The 21417-nt window shown below is 41.9% G+C and overlaps 1 protein-coding gene across 2 annotated transcripts in view; it reads right to left on the bottom strand.

The window, feature by feature from the left end:
• The window catches only part of DIAPH2 (diaphanous related formin 2), a 3364504-nt gene that overhangs the window by 2290347 nt on the left and 1052740 nt on the right, over positions 1-21417 (bottom strand). For both annotated transcript variants that reach the window (XM_069213107.1, XM_069213115.1), the window contains 3 exons: positions 11770-11888; positions 7961-8025; positions 3060-3164 (listed from right to left, as the gene is read on the bottom strand). In XM_069213107.1, the coding sequence (XP_069069208.1) occupies positions 3060-3164; positions 7961-8025; positions 11770-11888 (289 nt within the window). The remainder of the gene's footprint in view (positions 1-3059; positions 3165-7960; positions 8026-11769; positions 11889-21417) is intronic.

Here is a 21417-nt window from a genome sequence, read left to right on the forward strand (position 1 = left end):
AGAAGGATCAGTGAATACTTTAGGGAAGTATCCTAATGTTGTTCTTTAAATGAATAGTTATTAAAACGTGTACAAGACTATAACAATCACATCATCTGAAGATTATTGTTGTGTGATTCTAGAGAAGTCTTGGATGTACATCAGTCACCTATACTATGATAAACTCTGGTTAACTATGTATGTTTATTCATTACCCCCCAGTTTTATTAAATATGCATTGGTTTCTAAAGTGACTATATTGCTCACATCAAGAAAGATAGGAGGGAAGAGATGTTAGTAAGTTGTGTCAGAATAAACACAGTGACTCAAACACTGATGACTTCTACCCTGCCTTTAAAACATGCAACAAATATCCACCAATTAGTGCTTACAATACAGAGATATACATCAGTGTTAAAATGAAAAACAGATTTATTTGTCTTGCTATCCAGTAGACCATTAAAGTAGAATGCAGCAGGCATAACTGTAGGCATTTGGGCCCAGATTTAATAAGTCCTTGCATTGCCATTGTGTCAGGCAAGGCAACCCAAGGGAATGTAAGGGCTTAAGTTTTATATACTCAGCCATGCATAGCCACCTTGCGTGGCTCTGCGTGGCTTAGTAAATCCAGAGTAATGCAAGGCAGTGCAAATCGCTACCTTGAGATACTCTGCATTGAGAAGGCATTCAATGGGTGGAGTGTAGGTGTTCCCAAGCATCCATCTATGAATTTTGGAGCATTCTCAAATTTGCTAAGAGTAGTAAACTTAGGAGTGTATCTAAATGATACATGATCCCAAAAGAGGCGTAATGAGGAAAAATATGTTTGTTTCTCCTCATTGTTTCTTCTTTCTACATATGCTGCACTCTCCAGCACAAGTAAAAAGATGAAAATGCTTCTGAGGATTGTTTTCCTGCAAAAAAACAATCCTGTCTATAATGCAGGAACCCATGCACCATGGCATATAGGTGTCTGCCTTGGCACAAGGTTGCATACAGTGAGCCAGCACAGAGAGACATATAAGTAAACAGGGCACATTCCTGCTCTCTCCATTTGACACAGCACAACTCAGCAAGTTTTTTTTCTGTGCTGTGCTGCGTGAAATTTTAGTAAATCTGGGCCTTGGTGTACTACTTTTAGTAGAAATGTGGAAAAGCTTTCAATTCTGAAATTATTTTAATTATGTAGTACTCAGCATAGTGCAAGTCTAAGACAATATCACTGGCCAACAGGCCAGACATGTTAAATCTCTAGGTTCCATTCAAGTAACATAACAGGTCCAACCAACCACAGCACTAAATATATTGAACCACCTTGACACATCAGGAGTTTCAGATTCTAAATGGCCTGAGACTCATTTCTCACAGAAATGGGTTCTATCAGTGTGGTTCAAATCCTATGATGACCTCACCAAACAAAAAAAATATCAACTCAAACTTGAAACACCCAAGAAATTTGAGAATTTGACTATTTCCAAATCATTCCACTATTCAGGATCTTATTTAATTCATTTTGAACGATTTATAACTGTGCTTAAATCTCAGAAATCTAAGCTGAGTTTGTTCATACTTTAACTATCACACGGTCAGAGATATTGTTGATGATCCATGTTGGTCCCGTCCATGAAATCAAATATACTTTGAGGTTTATTGAACCTTCTCACCTACAATTTGATTTAAACCGTAACAGGAAATGATACCTGGTGAAGCTGGGTTGTTTATTTTGCCTTATTTTGGGTCTAATTGTTCAAATCTGCTATCGAAGAGCTCTTTACTTGCAACTGTTGCATCACTCCATGTTAGGAGGACACCATGTTTGCAGTCCTTGCTTTAGGAGTGATAATCATGTTCCTGTCCCTTTAAACAACAGGAATAACACAACTGACAACAATGCCATTTTAAAAGGAAGGCCCTGTGTTCTACTATGAATATCTTCAGCTTCCACGTCCACATACAGAACTGGTCTATGTGCTCATTTTGGTGAAATTCCATTCTCTACAGAGCATGCAAGTATAAGATCACTGCCCTTGGAGCCCTAGATATGGCGTCTGCGCCTTTTCCACTAACTCACTGATTAACTGGGGCAATGTATGTGTGGTACATGGGCTGTGAACGGCACAACTATGACACAAAGGTGGCCAGTGTTCCTTTTGCACATGTGCAAAGGATGCAAAATGAGTTCAAGGTTTCGCCTGTGGTGTACTCCCACCATGGAGTGATCGGGCAATGCTTATATTTGGTGGGTAACATTTTGAAGCATGACATAATATGTGGCTGCACTGCTGTTGTTTTGGCCATGCTGCTATGGTATTACCGCCAGTTGGCATTTCTAAAAATCACTGGACTCTTCATTATATGCATTTCAGTATTATCATGCGTTATCCTCTCCACCCCAAGGATGTCGTTTCTCCGGTGACATCGGCATAGTGAAACACTCAGCACGTTAACACAACTACAACAGAGATAATCATCCACAGCAGAGATAATCCACCAACCTTAGAGGCAAAATTATTAATTCTATTAATAATAAGGATGAAATGCTATCGCGATTGAAAGCCTTCCTGCGGCTACAATTTTTAGAGCCCCTGAAAGCTCCGGCGTCAGAAAGGGCGCCACACGGACTCTTTGAAACAAAACGACGAGTTATTTACATTTCAAAAGCTGGGTATATATATATAAAGGTGTCTAAAATGATTGGCTGCATTTCACTTTAATATTCTGGGGTAAAAGTGCCAGCAGTTCAAAATAGCACCGAGCAGTCTTGACCTTTCACCTTCGTGAAATATAGAAGTGCCCTCAGCCAAGCAGCGCGCTTCCTGTGGAGCAGCGCGGTTGCCTTCATTAAGCCATCGTGCATGCAATTTCAGGAACCGATCACCCAAACATTTATCAAACGCCAGCCCTACATGTTGGGGGCTCGCGGAAAAAAAATCAATCACTGGAATTATTTAAAAGAAAGTTTCAAATCGCCACCAGAAAGCGTGCTCTTGGTGGCAATTTTTCCCCTCATTTTAACAAGATAATTTTCAACGGCGGGGCTCGCGGTGACATGACAGAAAGTCTATATCTTGTTTCATTACCTGGGTTCGTAGCCGTTGGATTTCTGCTTCCAGCTCTTTGATTTTTTCCTCCCGCTTCTGAAGCTCGGCCTGCGCCTCCTGTCGCGCCGTGAACTCTTCATCAAACTGCAATGATCACCATCATAAATGCATTCATCCATCTGTGCAGCACTAAGTACTTCCAAGAAGACTTTAAACAATAGTGCCAGTAAAGTAATGGAGACATGTGTTTTCTCTTGTTACACTGCATGACTGCTCTGAAAAATTGCATTGTGCGAGGTCTTTCTGGTCAATAAGCATTTCCAGCAGTGACCATCTGGAGTCATGCACTACAGACTGCATTCGAGTCACTTTCAGATCAGCAAAACAGACATTTCAGGCTCATTTTTCAGTTATAACCCTTCCACCCTCTACCCAGAACATCAACTTCTTTGAAGACTAACAATGCAAAGGCAGTTCAAGGATAACAGTGGTCAGGATGTTTTAGCTACATTTGCAACAAGTTGCCATACTCTGCGCAGTTAACGTCAAACACAATAACACAATGTTTTTAAGACAAGACTTTACTTGGATGAAAGGGACAGTCAAAGAATTAGATAGTGTCACCTCATTTTGTTCACTCTAATGCATGCAATCTTACATTTCCACAACAATAACCAATACTATACATAGTAAATGGCATAATATGGTGCTCATTTACAGATTGTTGGAATGCAGGATATCTGTCTTAAAGAGTTTGGTGACCCTTCTGCCCTTTGTAGAGTGTACAGTGCCTCCCTTTACCCCAAACAGGGCAGATGGGACATACGCTTGTTTGCTGAATGTCCCAGTATGACAGACTCTAAATCCAGACCCAAGTCTTTCAACAGACTCACCTCTCTGACCTTTATGGCTCACTAAGCACTATGTAAGTTATGTACTTAAGTTTCCAACTTTATCAGCGACTATAGTTTGATTTTTCTCTTGCTTACAGTAGTAATTAACCAAAAGATGTTATGCTCCCTAAATCGGTAAAGCACGTGCCTGTGTATGTGAGACCTTCTACTGCTTGAGGCCTTCCCAGGGGTTTATTTTGCTGAGGAATTAGACATCTTCACCGAATGCACTGTAAAAATTATAACTAACAATGGGCTTGCTTCACAATTTTTGGCAGTCATACTGACCACAAAAATGTGGATTCAGGATTGTAGTTTCCCAAAACTTGATCTCTCACAACAAGCTTTGGAGTAACTGGCTTAAACACCATTTACAACTGTAAGACATCAGCCAGAATGGTAATTTGCACCCAGCTGCGACCACAGGCATAGGCGTGTATACATATGTGATCTTAGGAGAAGGCCAGGAGGATTGGACTCTGGAATTGTGAAACCACAAAGACATAACTTTATGGATATTTCAAAACATTTCCCAATGGCATTTCAGACTCCGTTTTGGCTCTAAACTGCAGTTTCAAAAATGCTCAAGTGAATGCGACAAATTGTATCTGAAATTGCTGCAGACACAATCATAATTTCAAGGGCTGTTGGCAAAAGAGTTTCTCTGCGTCGAAAAACGTTTTACAAATGAAAAAAAATATTAAATGTGAAAATGCACAGTACCACCAAACTTTATCTTATGGACTGTGTGTCACCTGTTGTCTAAGCTTATCAAATCTATGCCACTGAGTGCACGCTTTGTCAAAAGATTCTGCAGCATTTGTCTAGCTCTTCTTTCTATGGCCAGTGTTTGTGAGATTTGCATTCATTTCAATTTTTAGACCATTACTGCTCAAAGTGCATTCTCAATCAACGCAAGACTGATAATCTGCTTGAAAGAGAGCAAGGATAAACGAATTGATGAAAAATGCTAAGGACGTTTTGAAAAATGCCTTATCTTGGGTTGGAGAAAGAGCCCTTGCATGGCTCTGGAGAGGGTGCGCTATATCACTGAACTCTCCAAAGCAAGCTGTAGTGTTTTTAAACCCCACCTCAGCATATATGCTTGTTCGCTGAGGCCTTTCTGTGATGCTGAATGAGACCCAAAGTCTGTGGTTAGAAGGATACAACAAGCATTTTCAATGCAACGGGTCTCGCATTTGTTCGACTTAGAGCTATTAGTGTTGCAAAGCAAAAAAAAAACGCAGCGCAATCGCGCTATGTAAAATGCAGCACGATTGCGCTGTGTGGAAAATAAACAGATAAAGTAGTCCGAACTCCAGGCTGAAAACATCGAGCCTAGTATGTTTTTGGTACTTTAACGGTGCTGTGTAGGTGGGCTAAACACCAGAAAAGGCATGACGTATGCATGCCTTTCACAAATGAAAGCAAGCGGATTTTAAAAGGCAAGCCCACGAACCAATGTAAGTGACCGATGTGGCATGGGCGTGGTTTGAAGTCCAAAGAGAGATTACAGAATGGACCGAGCACTTTGTGCTCGCCCATAAAAAATGCACCTTGTTTTCCTTCAGGAGTGAGAGAAGGCCCTTTTACAACTAGGGACTTCCTTATGCCCCTTCATCACCCATTGCTCTCTGGGAGATGCTATCCTCTACTGGGCTACATGTAGTGAAGTGGGGCAACCTCACTTGCCTTTGTGCTCATTAGGGTTGATAGAGAGAGACTCCCAGCTTCCCCCTACCTTCCCTTCCTGCTTACACCTGTTACAAAGGCCATAGCTGACCACTCTGTATAGAATTTACAAAAGTGCAGAACTGCTTAGAACTGTCAAAGAACTGGACCTCTGGAATAGACAAGGTGTGCCTGCAGCTTCATTAAAGTTGAGGCAGAAACTTCCAGTGGGTGTGCCTAGGTTTCTTGACCTCAAATCTGGGACTTCATGCCAGTGATGGGTCCTATGAGCTCCACGGCTCTGATAAAAACAGTCAACTCCCGTTGGCGGGTTTATGACCAAGCCTGCCAGGGAAGGCTGCCAGCAACTAATTTCAAAGGTGATCGCTGAATGACTGTGAAGAGGGGCATTGGAAGTATCCAAGAATGAGGGAGGTGCTGGGCAGGAGAAAAAATAAAACCAAAATCGAGAGGAGTTCAGGCAGGTACTGTTGCATGAGGATGCAACCTAAATTGCGAGCCTGAAAGCAAGGTCAGGGGGATCCAGTTGTGCTTCTCTGGCATAGGCAGCATCTACAACTGTGGCTTACGCTGTCCTAAAATTCAGTCAAAGCTAAATTTCCAAGAGTGGTCTAGCACCAAGAAGTACCAAAGTGCTGCGCCAACCATGACTGTTGACACAGTTGGACTTTCAGGCAAAAACTCCAAGTGCTGAAAGAAGCATAAGACATCTAATGAGTGTCACTGCAGTGACACACAGTGGACACCTACTTGTTTTGCGAGCGGGCTTGAGAATGGGTTAGAAGAAGACCACACAGAAAGATGCCCATGAGCTCTGCAACCATGCATGTACCTCTGACGTCTTGTGCGGGCACTGCTGTGACTTGCCTGAAATCAGGGCAGCACGCTACAGTGAAGTCCTATCTCCGTAGAACGGGTAGAGGAGAAGGTCCAAGTGTTGGGTTTAATAGCACTCCCGGACACCAGTGGTAAAATGCTCTGGTTGACACAGTCCTTGCCCTGACTACTCAGGGATTCTTGCAAAGTTCCAACATCATGTGCCATTGTATGAGCGGATTTTCTAACGGCCTGTAACAGAGTTAAATCTTCAACCAATTGTTAACCAATTTCTATTGAAACATCCACAGTTTTGCCACCATTTTTCAACGCTCATTCAGGATGGATGCTATTCTGTCCCCGATCTACCACTGTAAGTTGAACTTCTTTGTCAGGCCCCTGACAATAGTTCTGAGGAGGAAATATAGCACTGAACATTTGAGAGAAGACACAGAAGGAGCCAGCAGTACCATCGGTGTCCATTAAAGCCCTGGCTACAATTAAGGGTCACTGCGACAGACACCATAAAACACAGCACAAGCTCTTTCCTTCAGAGACTATAAATCAGTTCTTTCTCTATGGCAGATTGTGTCACTTTTGAAAAACTATTCGACATGAAAGCTATAGAAACCGTACAAAAGGAAAAGGTTTTCTGAAAGAAAACAACTTGTGAACTGAAACTAATGATCGGAACTCGCAGCTGAGGTCAGACTATCCCAAGCCGCGTGCTGTATAGTGCAGCAATGCCACAGAGCGCAGAGAAGAGTGTCAGTGCTTTAACAATGGAATCACTCCTTTATGTCGGTGCCTTCCGGAAGCAGCCATATATCTCCACTTCCCATTAAAATCTGGGGAGAGGCAGAGGAATAGGAACGCATATCTAAGGAGAGCATAATTTGCTGATCAGAACCCGGTCTTACATATTTGGGAAGATGTATTTTCAGGTGGAAGTCTCAGCAAGCAAGGATTGTGAAGCTATAGGCATGTCTCTACACATTAGTGAAATGTCTTGAGAGGCAAACAGCGTGTGTGTGAGGGCAAGGTAAGTAGCTTTAACAGATATTCAAGGCGAACTGAGGGCTCATGTGAGAAGCAACAGAAAAAAGAACCAAAAACTATCACTTTATTTTGCTTCGTTAAAAAAAAAAAAAAAAATAGGGCATGCAACCAATTAATCATAGTTGATTTTTGCATTCCAGCCCCCATGTTTTCTTTCTTTAATAAGAATTATAGAAATGTTGAACAAATTCGCTCTCAATCTGTGCTGAGTTCAGATTCTACAGAGCGATGATAAAAAAAATCCTGTTTTGTTTTTTAACAAACTCATTACTAACCAATGATGTGGCGCGTGCGAACGGGCTAATCAATATTGACTCGGTTACACTTCTATGGACAACATACAAATGCTGCCAAATATTGATCAAACCATCAAGAGACTAGGTGTTCCTGCAGCTAGGGAAAAACGACTTTTGATACATCTGCCGTTGTCACATAGTACCTGGCCTTTGGAATAAAGATTACATTGATTTAGGTCCTTACCTTTTTGGAAAACTCAACTGCTTTTTGTTCACTTTCGTCTACTTTCGCTTTGTCCACACAATTATCTGAAAACGTTAGAAAAAAGCACAATTACTTAACTTTTTCTTAATGCTCTCTTGACACAAATTCTTTGTCAGATACAGTGACACAGTGTCCTGTCAATAAACATGGCTCTTGGAAACCCTGGTTAGAAGTGTGCTCTGGAATTGGGAAAATGTCACATATGTTAGCATTGCAAGAAGGGTGGTTTGCTTTCTTTCTGATGCACAATTTGTAATTAGAGAACAGTTCACACATTACAAGGAGCAAGAACTGCCAGTGTGCTGAGATAATACTGGCACCTGATTAAATAAACAGACAACTGTAAAATTATACAATTAAATTCTAAACAGAAAATATTACAAATGTTTTGCTAAAGGTGCTTTGTGTAATATTCAAGCAAAATTGTGAACAAAATATCACTTATTTTTAAGTGGAAAGTAACTCTCCAAGTCCCTTTTGAAGTTATTTTCTGTTTTGAGTAACAAAGTGTGACATTTTTCAGAGGATGCTTATTGTATTAGTTAGAGTTTCTTTGAAGGACTTTAAAATTATTGGCTATAGTAATACAATTTTCCGTGGTATGAAACCTTGTCCTCATTTAATATGCCTGACTTTCAAACTGTCGTCCCATGAAAAAAACTCACGTAATAAATTCCAGTATGTAAACTCTACTCCAGTTGGTTTGTATGTAAATTTTCAAGGGACGCTTTTATACTAATGGTTTGATTTAGAGTTTGGCGGAGGGGCTACTCCGTCACAACTATGTTAGACATCCCGTCTGCCACAAAATAAATCCCATAGGATATAATGGGATTTATATTTCGGCGGATGGGATATCCGTCACCGTTGTGGTGTAGTAACCCCTCTGCAAAACTCTAAACAGGGCCTAAGAGAGGAAACATGAAAGTCTGTAAACATGTTAAGTGTCATGCTGCATATTACCACTATGAATTGTGGCCGACCAACAGACAATTATGTCCGGATGTGGAGTATATGAACAGCTACTGATAGCATGTTTACTATCCCGGCTCCTTATTTTCTTGCAGGGGCTGACTTTCTGAAGAAAAGGCCAGAGCTAGTTAAACAGCTGTGGCATTTCCACAATTTTTCATTTGTCACTAGCTGTTCCAGTGGATTTTTGCTATTGGCAGTGTTTTGTGAGATCTTAATTCCTAAGGACCATCAAAATGCACACAAAGTGCTGCCCAGAAGCACCTTTGGCATGCCGTGAAAATGTGGAGAACTTCCATTTGTTCACATACACATATTAAGAAAGAGGTAGCTTTCTTGACCCTTCTGCTCAAATCTTGGGTGAGAGCAGCACTTTATCATGTTTGGGGTGCCTCGGTGCACCTAGGAGATTTAGCAACTGACGTCCTCCTGTTACAATATATAAGAGGCTTGGGACAGACAAAAGTCCCTTCCATGTTTATTTTTTTTTTAACTAACACATTTGGCCCTCATTACGAACCTGGTGGTTTCATGGCCCCCAGGTTTGCGGTGACGGTCAGGCGCCACCAATGCGGAGGTGCGAGCACCATTTTACTACTGCGGCAGACGTGCCATGGTTGGACCGCCAGGATTAGTCGTACCAGCGGTCTGGTGGTCATGCCGGTCATAATCCACTAGGGCAGTGCTGCAAGTAAGCAGCGCTGCCCTTGGGATTACGACTTCAATCTCTGCCAGCAATTTCATGGTGGCAGCACCGCCATGAAAAGGCCGGTGGAGAACAAGTGCAGGGGGCCCCTTGGCCAGCACCATCGCAATGTTCACTGTCTGCTTTGCTTTGCAGACAGTGAACATTGCGAGGGTGCTGGTGCACCCTGCACACTACAGCATTGCTGCCAGCTCTATTACGAGCCAGAGACAATGCTGAAGGCTGTTTCCTGCTAGGCCAGTGGGCGGAAACCGAGGTTGCCACCCCCTGACCCAGCAGGAAACTCGCAATGGGCTGGCTGGGAGGCAGCTACAATGGCTGCAACCCAGTCTGAATTTCGGCAGGCGGGCTTTTTCATACGCCAAAAACAAAACAAGGCCCATTGTCTGTAAACATTATGCACAGTAATCAGTGGTGCAATGGCTCATAAACATTAGTAAGGGTGACGTAAAATAAAGGATTTTGCAGACATTATTGGTCCAACTCTTTTTACGACTGGACAGCCTACACTGTGTCTAGTGTGTGCCAATGGCTGTCGGTGGCAACCACCATCACTTATTGAGGAGACTGGGGCTCTTTGTGATCTCCCTCTTAGTGCAGGTTTTCACCTTGCATCTGCTTTAATTTAACACCTGTAAGCGATAGATAAGTACCTCTTTTATGTCTGCTAAGGTCATGGAAACAAACAGCACAGCCAGTACAATGCTCTTTACATTTTCAGTGTATTAAAAGCCCTTTTTCTGTTTGCATAAACCAAAATGGAAATAAAAGAATGACTATTGCTCACTCTTTAATGTGGTGTACATGCTGCTTCCTGGCCAGCCTAATGGTAGAGCAGATGGGTGACGCAAATACAAGCTGGCCAAGGACTCCGAGAGTAGTGCAGCTTGACTGATCAAGGTAAAGTTTGCTTCTCTGGCATATACTCTTTCGTCGTTCAGCCTCACAAGAATTTGGGAGACTGGCACTTATATATTACATTATATAATTTTACAAATTAAGCACTGACCCTACGAAGTAAACACAGAAAATGGCTCCTTTAGGAAAAGGTATCCTTAAAGAATGTCCTCACCTTTATCACCCAGTCATTATCAGAAGATCTCTGAGGCTATAAGCAGGTTCCAATACTGTCCAAAACCACAGTTTTGCAAGTTTCTTCAATTTCACAGTTCATTCACACACAATTAGCATGCTTCAGAGTCGGCATTGACCGGAGCTCTCATTACACGCACACCGACATATAGATATTGATGGCAGATAATGTTCACAAGGTTCATCTATTCCTTTCCACCACATCCATGCTCTCTACAAAAGTCGGTCTAGATACAATGACCAAGTAACCCCACAGGGAAAATTAGAAACCCGAGTCCTTTTCTTTGGTTCCTTTTAATCCAGCAGGAGTAACATAATTAACAATAAAAGGAACACAGTTTCATTTGAATAGTAAATTACACTGAGAACCCTCTTTTTTTACATCGTGTCTTGTTACTGCATCAGTGTTTGCAAATGGAGTAAAAATCACAGCCGGAAAAAACGAAAAACATTAAAATAACTGTAAAGGAGAGTCAGACTCACAGTTGGGAAAGAGAACCGCCGCTTCTTAAGAAAAGTATTAAGTTGCAGAAGAATAAGCTAAATGAAAGTGAGTTCGAACGCATCCAATCTTTCAAACAATTGCCGATTGATTACGAGGTATGCCATACAAGAGACACACATCATGAAACATGCAAATGTTTCCCTTAACATATTTGCCAAATGGTCTACTGCCATACCTACAACGGGAAAAGGAAAACTACAAGTCCCAGCATGCAATGTGCTATTGGCAAAAAACTGGGTCTCCTGTAACATGGGGACACCTGGGGCCTATACCTAATTGATTTCAGTGCTAACATAATTTATTTTGATCTACAAAGTGGACTGAAATGTATTCAAGATCAGCACATTGGATGTCAAAAACATATGGCTGTGAATTGCACCGGGAAGATTGATCTCCCCAATACCTCGTTCTTGCTTTTTCATTGATAAATATATTTCATGGATATTCCAATCAAACTGCATGCAAAAAACAGCGAAATTAACATGAATACATTTTAATGATTTTATCACTTGCCTATCAGATGTGTAAAATCAACATCTAATCTTCCCCGGTATTTGAAGTCAGGGTCCATCCCACTGCAGTGTAGCACTATTTGTGACGTGCATTCTTCAATGATCTTGTAATACTGAGGTCTGGTGATCAAAGATAAGGTGCATGTTATTTATACATCAGTGATTGTCCATAAAACTCCAACAGTATTACAATCTATAATTATGTCCATCTTAACAATATGCAAGACAGGAAATATGCAAACGTATTATTAGTCACAAAGTCTAAAATAAATGCGCCGTTGTGGCAAGCAGCTAAGAAGCGTCATGCCAGAACAAACAATCACTTTCTCAACATGAAGTAGAGAGATAAGTAACATCACCAACAGGTTTAGATGTAAAATGCTGCTATAGTTCTTTCCTCCTTGAAGTATACAAATAATTCATTTTAAGGCCTGGCAGCCCATTACCTAAATACTAAAGACCCGCCATTCTCTGATTGTACCCAGGTACAGAGACACATTGCTCCATCTCACCTGTTCCTTGTGAGCGGCCATGGCTGGCACAGCAACCCCCTAAACACACGCAGCATAGATGCTTTTCAATCTTACAATTTCATTTGCATTTCTATATATGAAGCATTCATTGGACTATTCTTTCCATCTCTGTACCATAACAGGTCAGAGTCTGCCTGCAAGCACCGTATTCCACACTACTAGCTGTACAGGTATTAATGCACCTTTTCGAATAATCAATATGTGTTGCAAAGACGGCTGTATTCGGCTGCTTTCAATTTATAACCCCGACTCTCTCTTCTTTCAAAACAAGCATGCGGCTGTGGTCACCCCTTAAAACAAAGAAATATTCTAAGTGCTGGATTATACAAACAAAATGCCTACTAGCCGAGGATATCCTACCCCTTATACAGTGCTTAATTTGTAAATAAAGAGGTGCCGGTGCTCAAAGCCCTCCTCTTAAACACGAGACTGTTGTAATTAAATCTGCCAGCACTGAATACTGAGGCAGCGTAATCCTGAAGCCATCTCGGGCCTCTTCAATCCATTTACGGCCACCCCTGCCCTTTCAGCTCATCCTGCAACTTTCTACTTTCTCCCTTTATGACGCTTTTTAGTTTTTCCTTCTTCCGTCTGTCCCATATGTGTCTTTTGCTCGCAGCAAATGCTTGAAGCATAACAATAAGCCCCGGCCCTCACAGATAAGTGCCGGTGCTCAGCTCCGGAAACAACAAGCACAAATTAAGCACTGCCCTTATATCAACGTATGCACCACAAACTACGCAAGCTGTATGTTTGACCCTTAACAGTCATATATCACAGACCTACACCGCGGATTTAGGGAATTTAGTGCATACTTATCTAACACATCACAAATGATCACATGCAGTCCACGCAAACACCAAATCACAAGGTCAACAGTGAGAATAGAAATATCCGCTTATCTTCCACAGCACTGGAGATTGTGCTGTTACACTGATTGTGATGTCACATCACAACGTTTCTGCTTGGGGTGATTAACTTGAATGGCAGAATTTACCTGACCACTACAGAATTTACTAATGCTAATATTGAACAATACGCAGTGTATTTCAGCCAAGGAAAGCCTTTTGCACCACAACATCTTCTTAGAGATTTATACACTAAGCTCAAGGATGTTTTATTTTACCATTTGTGTCAGTAATCAGACACAGCAAACTCGTCGCAAAATACGCCGGTGGAAATAGAGAGAGCTACAAAGGCAAACAGTGACTTGAAGGCTGCAGCAAAGAAACTGGGACTACAAACATGGCCGCCTCTGTAGGAAAGAGCAAAATCATTTCCGGTCACTGCATTTCCTTCCAGTGAGGATTTTCTCCAGTTTCCTCCCCTTTGTCTCCCCCAGTTCCAGTTCTTGGACGTGTTTACTCTTTGGGTATTCTCCAAACTCAAGAGTCTTCCAGCTATATAACTATCAGCAAGATGCATTCAGTTACCCGTTTTCAAAGCTTCATGGTTGGTGTTCCCAGTCATTCCTGCTGGATCGGTAATGCTGCAGCTACTACAGAAACTAGTTCTTGTAAGTCAAATGCAATGCATGTGTACTAATGGTTTACTCTGTAGTGGCCATCTGCATTTTAGTTTGTCTGCATGAGTCTATTTCTATGAACCTGTGAGATACTGAACACAAATAGAGCCATTATAGCAGTGTTTTGCTGACACCTTCCAAATTTTCCCCTACTTATTGTCTCTATTGTTCGTGATCCTACAGGGAAGGTAAGTGCTGTCATCGGCAACCATATTAGGCCCAGGCAGAATTTAAATTGCATCATAGTAATCAGAGTAATTTGGGTAATTCTGTGTTACTCTTTGATGCAGAATAACTGATAATAATGCAATTACACCTGCTCACATAATGAGGAGTAATTTTGGGGGGAAAAATTATACCGAAAGAGCACATGTAGCGAGTGGATGCTCACACTCTCTATTTGTGTTCTGCTGCATTGAATTCTATCTCAGTAGAGCAAAATGCATTTTTTTTTCAAAAATAGCATTTAACACTAGGAGTAAGTTTGGGGGAAAATAATACCAAAAGAGCAAGGGGCCATTTTTGTGCTAAGAAATAGTGCTATATGCAGAATTATTCTTCTCTTGTAATCATGTGCAATCTCGCAGAATTCTTAGGTAATTCTACATGATTATGCTACATTGAATTATGCAAGTTACGCCCACTCCTAATCCATATGCATAACCCCCTGACAATTTACAACACTTGACCTGCTTTAGGTTCAAATACACGTTTCTATATGTACCACTCTATGGATGAGATAGTTCTAGTGTGGTATACTGCATGCAATTAAGGGTGTTTAGTGTAATGCATGGTGAATCTGACAATGAATAGGCAATATAATAAATTTGTTTGTGGTGATCCTAGAGGTATTTCTTTGCTTCCTTGCTAAAGTATTGATGTTTATCATAACTCACCCAATCCTCTTGTGCAGTCTATTTCTCGAAGCAATGATTTCACTCTAGTGTGCTAGCACATTGAGCAATACCACATCAATTTAACACTGTACCATTGCAACTACATTAACCTACAAAAATATTAACCATGTCATATGTAATCCGGTTAGTAACTTCATCAACACCACTGTATATATATACGCTTTCATAGAATCTCACCAACAACCTCGCCCTAATACCAATTATCCTAAAGCCAACACTTAATCTAGTCTTGTCAGATTATTAGCCTGACCAAAACCCTAACACTTAACCTGACATTAAATTTAGCCCTAATTCAAAAAATACATTTAACCTTAACCCCATACCTACACCTAACCTTAACATTAATCCCAATTCTACCACTCACTTAATCTCTGTACCACCTAATTCAAATCTCATGGTCTTTGTTATTTTGTGGCACACTGTCATAGCAAAAGACTTTCCTAAATTTGCTTTCAAACCTAGCTTGTACATAAAGTTCTTAAGTCCAATTAATAAGGATTGCAACCCAATGGCAGTTTGCGCAATCAGCACAGCATCTGCATATAGCAGTACTGGAGTTGGAAGTTGATTAAATGTTGGTGTGTCTTTTCCCACCCTCCGCAGTGCGTCCTCTAGCCTGTTTACATACAACAGGAAAAGTAAAGGGGTCAGCACACATCCCTGTCACGCACACCCACCCCAGATCTGATTTCTGGTGAAAGTTCCTCATCTATCCCGTACCTGATTTTCACCATAGTATCTGAATGCATCCTATACAGGAGGTTTATTAATGGCTTATTAAACCTTAATTTGTACATGATGGACCACAAAATGGGGTGGCTTGCCATATCAAATGCGCTGGGAAGATCCAATAAATGCCAAGTGAACAGACCCTCCAGCAGCACTGACATACTTCCCTAACATAAGATGTAGATTTTAATATTGGTCAATAGCACCAACTCCTTTGAGGAACCCATAATGTGCACTGGAAAGTAACCACTTCTCTTCTTCCTAGGCCTCCAGTTTAGTTGCAATAACCCTACTAAAATCTTACATGAGCTGTCCAGAAGAGAAATTGACCGACAGCAGCTAGGCCAATTTGTGCCCCCTTTTTTGAAAATTGCTATCACCACTGTCACTCTCCATGATGGAATTGAAAGTGACAGCGGTCCTAAAAACATTAGTTAAAATAGGCACCCATAACATTTGATTGACTTTGATTAATTTGCTTCTACTACAACTTTTACCTAGATTGACTGTCTTGATACATTGAGTTCTTCCTGACTTGACAGTGGTTCAAATATTACTGCTACTAACCTGTCCCTATCGCCTCTAAATATGGTAGTAAAATGCTCTTCGCAGAAATGGATGTTAATTTTAGTACCGATAATAGGTTTATTATATCCTGAGAAGAAGGTTTGTTCACAGTTTTCCCAAAAGTTGTATTATTTTTAGTTATACTTGCCCTCTCCAAACCCTCCCATGCTTTCCTACTAATCTCCGGGGTCCTATGTACTAGGGCCTTACTATAAACATTCCTCCAGAGCTTAATTTCTTCCTGATTGCAGGGTTTTCCTATAAGGGCCCATTTAGGTCATTTATGCGCTAGAATACATCTTTGATTTAACCACCCTTTAGGGGCTCCTTCCTCCTAGGTTCATAACTTAACATCTTATCAGAAATCAGAGAACATATATCTCTAAAAGCCTGAATGATCCTCATTAATGATTCTTCACTAGTGGAAATAACTGAGAATGCATCCTTATTCTCATTGATAATATGCATAAATTTATCCTTGTCAATTATTGCCCATTAACGACTTATGCCCCTGTTGAGTGACTATTCAACTGCGAGGCCCAATTCATTTTGCTCCTCCTCAGCCAGGAAAAGGAAGCAACTTGTGGATTATAGTGGCTGCTACATCTGGCCTCTCCATTATAATCTTGCAACAGGGGGTTCAGATCATTAGCGAAAATGATATGATTGATGTTACTACTTCTCCCATTGCCTTTGGAGGGCTGTTTTTGAGCATCTATAGGCTCTACAAAGCTCAACTTTAGAGTGAATAGGACTCTATTAACCGCATCGCCATAGGGTACATGCTTGAAGTCAGTGAATTCCTCCCCTTCCTGGTTCCTTAAACCACAGGTACTACTAGTACTGTCCTCACATAAATGTAAATTAAAATCCCACACCCATATAAAGAGAAGTTCCTCCCTATGGACAAGGTGAGCGCTAGCAATGACCGCTTCAAGGTCATCTATGACCTTTGTTGAATTATCATCAAAAACATTCCAATATAAATTTATCAACATAATACCAAAGAAATCTGGCAAGATCATCACAAATAACTGAGAAAAGTAGGTAGAATGAACTTTTATGGTTTTAAGTTTGGTCAGTTTAATAGCCAGAAAGGTAGATAAGCCACTTTTAGGTCTTCCTGATCTACATGAAATTGCTAGGGTACTTACACACTGGAATCCATTCAGAAAACCTCTGCCTTAGCCCAAGTTTCTTGCAGGCAAATTATGTCATGCTCATTCATAAACCGAACGCAGTCAGGATTCCCCAGCTTTTCCCCAATGCCTGTCACATTCGAGGACACAGTCTTAATACGTACATTCCTAGCATGGCAATCTACTTGTTGATCCTATGACCCATTGGTTAGAGGGGATGAAACACTAGTTAGCCCTTGAGAATCTACAGCTTGAATTATGTCTTATCCTACATTCCCTACAAGACTGCGTGAACATAAACTAGAAGGGTGGACCAGACCACCCAAACAGGACTCTTGAGTGCTTGCCCCCTCCACCCTTGGCCTCAGAAACCGAGGGCAGTCAGTCCTGACCATCCAGTCATGACAAAATGGGGAAGGAGTTTTTAACATTAAACAATAACTGGTTTGGGAACCCCACCGACCACGCCACTGCACTTCTAACCCCTAATGGCTTACATGACCTATAAAAGTACCCCAGAGGCAAAGCCTTAATACTACTACTACCCCAGAGGCAAAGCCTCAATACTACTATGGGGCAGTGCCCCTTCAAAAGACACTGGAACAGACTATTTTAGTCTGCAGGTTTTTTAAGTTGATAATCACACAGTCCACTTGAGAGTCTTTGGAATAAATTCACAGCCAAGCAGTTCTTCTCCCTGAAAGGACCTCCTTCACTAGGTCATCTGAGCATCCAGAGACTATTTTAAGTCAGTGTAAAATTCAGGGGCAGTTCCTCCACCATGGCGGAAAACTTCTATAGTAAAAACATAATAAACACCATTTATTATGTTTTTACTATAAAAGGGGCGGGGCCACGGGCGTGATAGGGACAGAGGGGAAGTGCACAGCACTCCCCCTCACTGCACATGTATGTCTGGCAGGCCGTCTCAGGCCGACCAAAGATACATACGTAGTAGGCTCTCTCCAACCTGGCAACGCAGTGCCAGGTTGGAGAGAGCAGGCAGAAGCTCCCACTCTGCCTCGGAGCACCCTGACTGGGCGCTCTGTCCAATCCTAATGCTGCTTTCATACTGCTGGCAGCATGAAAGCAGCGTTAGGATTAGATGCAGAGAAGGATGGAAGCCTGTGCTTGCACTACAAGATGCAGCAGAGCGGAGCAGTGCAGTGTGGAAAAGGTAAGTTTAAAAAATTTTTTTTTTATCTTTTGGGTTATTCCCTCCCCCCGCTGCGCTGCCCTCCCCTTTTCCCTCCTGTGAACTGCACCTGATAAAACTTTATTTTTCAGAGAGTGCGAGTCTCTTCCTTGTGTGATGGTAACACTGGGACATCCTTTAAAATGATTACGTATAGTGTACACTTTGGTAATTGGAGATTAACTAAACTGGACAGTCCAAAAGAGCATGGTCTGATGTTATTGGCAGCTGATTCTTTGATCTTGTTTATAGGATGAACCCTTTTAGGTACTTGAGCTGGTTCCCCCCGACAGGATCCAACATGCTGATTGATAGGGTCTTGGGGCATAATCGTCATATGGGAGTACTGCATAGTAGATTCCTGCAAAGTTTCTCTTTTCTGAGTGGCATGAGCAATAATATTGGGCAAAGCCGTCCTTGTAGATGCCCCCAATTGAGCTTCACTGATATTGAGATGCAAGTTTAGAAGGGAGAGGTCAGCTTTCAATGGCTCCCTAACCTTCTCAAGGTAACCCTCCATATAATGGTCCAAACACTGAATGTCTGAAAATAGGGCCCGCTTCGCCACCAGTAAGGGGAACATCAGGATGTCACTCTTGCGCCCCCTGTCTCCAGTGAATTGTCTTCAGCAAGTTTAGAAATTTTACCAGCTAATTTATTACGCTTTACCCTCACAATTGTCCTTGCTATTGAAGGATTTATGTTATGGGTGTCACACCCCCCCCCCCCAACTACTGGCAATGGTGCAGACTTGACAACCTCCGCTGTGTCAATAGAGACTGAAGATGGGGAGAAAGGGGAGTGAGGCGTTAGTGCTCAATCTTCATATTAATAACCCCCATGGCTCTCTCCAACATACAATCCATGGAGGTACACTTAACAGGAGGGGTCACAAAAAGTTGGTTACCTCCAAGTTTCCTTTTGACCATCTTAAAATAATACAGGAAGAAGAGTCACTGAAAATGAATATGTGGTGACAGCACACTAATACTGCAAAGCCAAGAGAGATAGCCCAGCCTCTTCCTGGCTATGATGGGCTATGTTGGGACAGTCTTGGCCTGGTCTTCACCCGGGCACATGCCCGGCTGCTTCCAATGCACATCCTGTACTGCAGGAAGTATGCATGCTTATTAATAGAAGCAGAGTGAGCAGAGAAGGCAGAAAGCACCTCGAGGCGCAAGGAAAGCTGGTAGCAGTAGTTCAAGGCTCCTCGCCACTCCCAGTCAGCTTCAAGATGTGCCCTGCACTTCAGGAGGTATGCACGCCTAATAAGCACTGGCAGGGCAGGTAGAGAAGACAGGAAGTGCCTCCAGGCGCAAGAACAGCTGATAGCAGTAGTTCAAGGCTCCCCACGCGCCCCACAAAGCTTCAAGATGTGTCCCATTTTGACTCATCTAAAGGAGCACTAAAGGGTTAAAATGCCTGCTGAAAACAAAATGTATTATTCAGATCACAGAACAGTATTTTATGTGCCTAGATCAGTGGGATACTGCTTTTGTCACAAAACTCCTTGTGTTACTGTGCAGTTCATAAGTTACAATCATAATCTAGCACAGTGAGCTATGAACTGCAATCAAACAGCAGCAGGCAAACTGCATGGTGCAGGTTAGAAAGTTATGTTTTTTCCCAGTCTTTGATTATCCTAATTTTGCTAAAAAGGAGTCCTTTGGGTAGAAATAAATTGTTAGCAAAATCAACCCTAACCACTGTGTTACGATCTGAATCCCAAGTTTATGCTTCCCCAGACTAAGCACTCTTAAAAAATGCCTACTAGTACGGATGACATGTGAACCTACACCTTTAGTCTTCTTAGTCAACATTTTCTATACATTGATTTACAAACGTTTGATTAATTGTCTCTGTATGTGATGTCAAGTGTTCCAACACACCAAGATGGTAAGAGAGGGACTGTAAAACAAATGAAATACATTTGAGAGAGGAGCTATGGAAAGATGAGAGGCACTGTTAGAGGGTGATGATGGGGGAATCATTGCAGTATCCTGGTGCACTGTGAGGTCATCATTTACTATGCTTTAAAAACACATATAATTGAATATAAAGATGAAAATGTTGTAGAAAGCACAGTGTTTGCCATTTTCCCCCAGATTTCTTGTGGCGGGGGACTCCCCTAACCGCACTGTAGTGGCCAGGCTCGCTTGCTACTCACCCTATGGAGACTGGTCTGACAAAATTAGCCAGGGCTGCTTTGTGCTCCCAGTCTGGCCATGCTTTTGAATATCAACCACAGGACGCTTGCCTCTCCCCATTAGTGGCTAACCGGCAGTGTGGTATTCTTCCACCTCATTGTAATGTGCCACTTTGCCAGCAGTAGAGTCAAATAGCGAAATTTAGTTGAGGCCCTACGGAATGTGGGTGAGGGAAAAGGCCTAATAGAAGCACCTCTAAAGAACTGCTCAGGTGGTGCCCGTGACGTGGTAAAGTATTGCAGTGACTCTGGTCCAGTAGGGTGTTAGCAGTAGGGAAGATCAAAGCATAAGGGGTAGATCTACTTCAGGAGAATGACAGCAGAGGCAAGCTGAGGAGGACTCTGGGTAAATCAAAAAAATATGGCAGGGAGAAAGTGTGGTCCCATTTAATATACTGAATTACATATATTTAAAGCAGGAATTATGGGAAACCCTATGGGGGTAGGAGAATGTGTGGCACCATTCGGAATCATGTAATAGGTGGCTTAAATCTTGCTCCCATTTCTCGTGAAGTGGAGATCTGACCTGACCCGTCCCAGTGTTGGAGGTGGGCTTGATATAACCAGTGGCCCAGCTGTGTGGCATCTCCCTATGTGAACTGTGCTTGTATAACTGAATTGTTGCATGGTTCAGTGTTTTGGACCAGGAATAAAGTTCTCAATACTTGTTTAAGTTGGACTTATGTGAGAAAATTGCTGGGTGGAATTGTGTAATCTGTTTGGAGCACATCGAATGATGAGAGTTCATGATTAGAGAATAGATCGGAAAGGGTGTGAATTCCCCTGTCTGACCACTCCTCTAAGTGAGTCAAGGGAATTTCACTGTTAAAGGCCACTG

This window comes from Pleurodeles waltl, chromosome 2_1 (assembly GCF_031143425.1).
Source record: "Pleurodeles waltl isolate 20211129_DDA chromosome 2_1, aPleWal1.hap1.20221129, whole genome shotgun sequence".
Taxonomy (NCBI): domain Eukaryota; kingdom Metazoa; phylum Chordata; class Amphibia; order Caudata; family Salamandridae; genus Pleurodeles; species Pleurodeles waltl.